This window comes from Seriola lalandi, unplaced genomic scaffold, assembly GCF_002814215.2.
Source record: "Seriola lalandi dorsalis isolate HSWRI2012SDOR001 ecotype SW California unplaced genomic scaffold, Sedor1 jcf7180002054507, whole genome shotgun sequence".
In the NCBI taxonomy this organism is placed as follows: Eukaryota; Metazoa; Chordata; class Actinopteri; order Carangiformes; family Carangidae; genus Seriola; species Seriola lalandi.
The window spans coordinates 24,954-29,431 of record NW_019525060.1 but is presented as its reverse complement, the minus strand read 5'-3'; the positions used below and the strand labels follow the sequence as shown (position 1 = coordinate 29,431).

The following is a 4,478-nucleotide window of genomic DNA, read 5'->3' as shown; positions in this document are numbered from 1 at the left end:
GCTATGGTATAATACAGTATATTACAGTAAAGTACAGTAGAATATCACGGGCTATACTATAGTATTGTGCAGTAAAGTAAAGTATACATAGTGAGCTATGGTATAGTAGAGTAAATTATAGTATAGTATAAGTATTAGTATTGTTGAGTAAAGTAGCCTATAGTACACCTAAGTATAGTATAGATAGTGTAATATCTGTAGTTATATATAGTTGGCTATAGAACAGCTAAGTATAATGTAGTATAGTATAGTATAGTGTAGTATAGTATATTGTAGTACAGTGGAGTAAAGTTTAGTATAGTATAATAGAGTAGAGTAGAGTTAAGTATAGTGTAGCATGGAATAGTAAAGTATAGTATAGTACAGTATAGTATAGTATAGTACAGTATAGTATAGTATCGTATAGTAAAGTATAGAATAGTATAGTATGGAATAGTATAGTATGGAATAGTATGGTATAGTGTATAGTATAGAGTAGTACAGTGGAGTTAAGAAAAGTTTAGTACAGTATAGTAAAGTATAGTATAGTATAGTATAGTGTAGTATAGTATATTGTAGTACAGTGGAGTAAAGTTTAGTATAGTATAGTATAGTATAGTGTAGTATAGTATATTGTAGTACAGTGGAGTAAAGTTTAGTATAGTAAAGTATAGTATAGTATAGTACAGTATAGTATAGCATTGTATATTCTCAAATGTGCTACTCTATTTTTCCTGTTTTATTCTACTGTGTTTTCTACTTAATAACTTCCCTCTCTACTTCATGTTATGCTCTTCTAACACTGTGATACAGTATTACTCTTATTGCCTGTGACCTACAGTTTCATACTACTATTATTTACAGAATATGCTGACAGGTTTTTGTAACACACCTTTGTCTCTCCTCTGTTTTCTAACCCTCGGCTCCATCTCCTGAATAAACGGATAATCTGCTACAGCTCTCAGCTGTAAAGACGCTGTTTCTCTAGAACTTTCTCTGACAGCTCTCTCTGTCTTCCCTCGCATCAACCTGTCCACCTCTGCTCTCCTGTCTCCCGCATCACTCGGCTCTCACCGCCCGCATGAAGCTCCGGAACAGCGCGTCTAGCAGCATCAGCTTCCACGGCTCGCTCACGCCGCTCGGTAGCGGCAGGTAGACGTAGTAGGCGGCCGCCGACAGCAGCACGGCTCCGGCCAAACGGAGCCTCATCGTGGCGGACTGGTACCTGCCTGCTGGATCCTACCGTTCATACGTGATTATCCTCCCACAGGTCCCGGGCGGTCGGTGGCTCCGCGAGGGATCGACGAAACACGGATGAATGACCCCGATTTCAAAATAAAAGTCGGGTTTTAGGTTTGCGGTCGATTTCATAGCGCTGCTGGCAAACGACCAGCGTGCGAAAACATTCTTATTTTGAAATTTCGTTCCAGGAAGTGGAGTAAGCCTTGCGTAATGTGGTTGCTGACGGGAAATGTAGTCCTTTAGATAATAATAATAAAAACAATGTATATTATATTATATTATATTATATTATATTATATTATTTTATTTTGTTTTGTTTTGTTTTATTTTATAATATGTTATGTTATGTTATGTTATGTTATGTTATGTTATGTTACATGATACGATATTATATTATATTAACCTTTATTTTGTTGGGTAGGTTAAATGTCCATGAGAAATTAATGACATGACATTGTATGTGAATCCAATTTTGAAATTTAATATGAGGGTTTAAAAAGCAGATAACAACATTGTGGCTGTGGTATTTATTATGCATGTGTGTGATCTTTAACAATGAAAAATATGAAACAAATCTAGTCAAGCACATAGTCCAATTTCCCTGCACTCAAGCAATCAAGCATTACTTTACTGTAAATTAAGTGATGGTCATCTGAGTTTATTCTACTCTCTTCTGGATAGTTACTGAACCAAATACTTTAAGCTATGGTAATAGTCTTGAACAAAAAACCCACCATGTTCAAGTGGGTGGAATAACACACAGTTGAAGCTGAAGCAGATACTTGTACTCTTTCCTACTTTATTCAAATATGTCCTTGGTTGGGCTCATCCGACTATTCACAACAACCTTTTTATTTCTCATTAGATTCCAACGGTCAAATAAAAATCTGAAAGACTTGTGCCAACCTTTTGCAGTGCAACTCTCCTGTCAGATAATTAGCCACACCTGTCTTCAACTACTCACACCTGTGTTAAACAGGGAAGTAAGAGGGGACATCTTATAAAGAGCTCCAGAGGGACCTCAGTGATTTATTGTTTTCAGACTAGTTCAGTTGTGTGGTTCGGTAGGAGCTGATACAAGTTATTTTGCTGCTTCACTGGCCTATATCTGTGGCCAAAGCCATGGGGTTTCTCTTAAGGTAAGTGTATGGTTTTTTTTTTGTGTTTGGTTTTGTGTTCAACTCTTTATTAAAGCATATAGTGACTAGGATGTCTTCTTTCTCCAGATGGTTGCTGCTGACCTTGCTAGTGGTAGGAAGACGTCAAGCAAATGGTAAGTTTTTATTTAAGATGTGAAATTAATTGGTTGTATGCATGGATTAAAATGTTTGCTTAACAGCTTACAGCATTGGATCTGTTGAGAAGCATGGAGGCTCAAATACAAATGAGGTAAGTAGCTACAGCACGCAAATAATTCTGTTACCGGTTTAAAGCTGAATCACAGGAACCAAATGACTAATCTGTGCCAGGAATCAGATATTTATCAATTTATTCTTATCAGCCACAGCAGCCTCACGTGCTGAGCTACCAGCAGCCACAGGTTCCCCCACAACCACAGATGCCCCCGCAGCCTGGTTACCCACCCCTGCAGGCCCAAGGTCCCCAGCAGCCTAATCAGCCGCAGGTACCTCAGCAGCCCGGTTATCCACCCCAGCTGCCTCCACAGGCACCCCAGCAGCCCCAACAGCCTAAGCAGCCACAGGTACCCCAGCAGCCCAGTTACCTGCCCCAGCAGCCTCCACAACCACAGGTACCCCAGCAGCCCAGTTACCTGCCCCAGCAGCCCAGCTCACCAGCCCAGCAGCCTAAACAACCACAGGTACCTCAGCAGCCCGGCTACCCACCCCAGCAGCCTAAACAACCGCAGGTACCTCAGCAGCCTGGCTACCCACCCCAGCAGCCTCCACAACTGCAGGTACCCCAGCAGCCCGGCTACCCACCCCAGCAGGCTAAACAACCGCAGGTACCCCAGCAGCCCGGCTACCCACCCCAGCAGCCTCCACAACCGCAGGTACCTCAGCAGCCCGGCTACCCACCCCAGCAGCCTCCACAACCGCAGGTACCACAGCAGCCTAAACAACCACAGGTACCTCAGCAGCCTGGCTACCCACCCCAGCAGCCTCCACAACTGCAGGTACCCCAGCAGCCTAAACAACCGCAGGTACCCCAGCAGCCCGGCTACCCACCCCAGCAGGCTAAACAACCGCAGGTACCCCAGCAGCCCGGCTACCCACCCCAGCAGCCTAAACAACCGCAGGTACCCCAGCAGCCCGGCTACCCACCCCAGCAGCCTAAACAACCGCAGGTACCTCAGCAGCCCGGCTACCCACCCCAGCAGCCTAAACAACCGCAGGTACCTCAGCAGCCTAATTGGCCACAGCTACCTCAGCAGCCTGGCTACCCACCCCAGCAGCCCAGTCGCCCTTCCCAACAACCACAGGTATCTAAGCAACCTGGCTACTTGCCCCAGCAGCCCAGCTACCCAACCAAGCAGCTACGGGTACCTCAGCAGCCCGGCTACCCGCCCCGGGTTCCCCATCAGCCTAATCGACCACAGGTACCTCAGCAGCCCGGCTACCCGCCCCGGGTTCCCCATCAGCCTAATCGACCACAGGTACCGCAGTATCCCGGCTACCCGCCCCGGGTTCCCCATCAGCCTAATCGACCACAGGTACCTCAGCAGCCCGGCTACCCGCCCCGGGTTCCCCATCAGCCTAATCGACCACAGGTACCGCAGTATTCTGGCTACCTGCCCCAGCAGCCCGGCTACCCACCCAAGCAGCTGCAGGTACCCCAAAAGCTGCACATACCTCAGCAACCCAGGTACCTACCTCAGCACCCTAGCTACCTGCCCAAGCAGCCTCAGGTACCTCAGCACCTTAGCTACCAGCCACAGCAGCCCAGCTACCCGCCCAAGCAACCCCAGTGGCTATCAGTATCCCAGCAGTCTAAGAATCCGCAGGTACCCCCACAACCACAGGTACTTCAACAGCCTGGCTACCTGCCCAAGCGGCCCCAGGTGCCCCAGCAGCCTGGCTTCCAGCCTCAGCAGGCCAGCTATCCACCCAAGCAGCCCAGCTATCCACCCATGTGGCCCCAGCAGTCCCAGGCTTCCAGTTACCCTCCCAAGCAGTCCCAGGTGCCCCAGCAGCCTGGCTACAGACCCCAACAGCCCAAGCAGCCCCGACTGGCTTTCCACCTGCCTCAGCAGCCTAGCTACATACGCAAGATGCCCCACATACAGCGCTCCCTGCCCA

The 4,478-nt window shown here is 47.4% G+C and overlaps 2 protein-coding genes across 2 annotated transcripts in view; one reads left to right on the top strand and one right to left on the bottom strand.

The window, feature by feature from the left end:
- LOC111660115 (neutral cholesterol ester hydrolase 1-like) overlaps positions 1 to 1,265 on the bottom strand; it is a 6,609-nt gene extending 5,344 nt beyond the window's left edge. The window contains exon 1 of the mRNA XM_023413249.2: positions 1,054 to 1,265. Coding sequence (XP_023269017.1) covers positions 1,054 to 1,188 — 135 coding nt within the window. The 5' untranslated portion in view covers positions 1,189 to 1,265. The remainder of the gene's footprint in view (positions 1 to 1,053) is intronic.
- A 370-nt stretch (positions 1,266 to 1,635) lies between these two features.
- LOC111660114 (uncharacterized) overlaps positions 1,636 to 4,478 on the top strand; it is a 4,822-nt gene continuing 1,979 nt past the window's right edge. The window contains exons 1-4 of the mRNA XM_087175839.1: positions 1,636 to 2,360; positions 2,448 to 2,494; positions 2,561 to 2,610; positions 2,723 to 4,473. Coding sequence (XP_087031965.1) covers positions 2,344 to 2,360; positions 2,448 to 2,494; positions 2,561 to 2,610; positions 2,723 to 4,473 — 1,865 coding nt within the window. The 5' untranslated portion in view covers positions 1,636 to 2,343. The remainder of the gene's footprint in view (positions 2,361 to 2,447; positions 2,495 to 2,560; positions 2,611 to 2,722; positions 4,474 to 4,478) is intronic.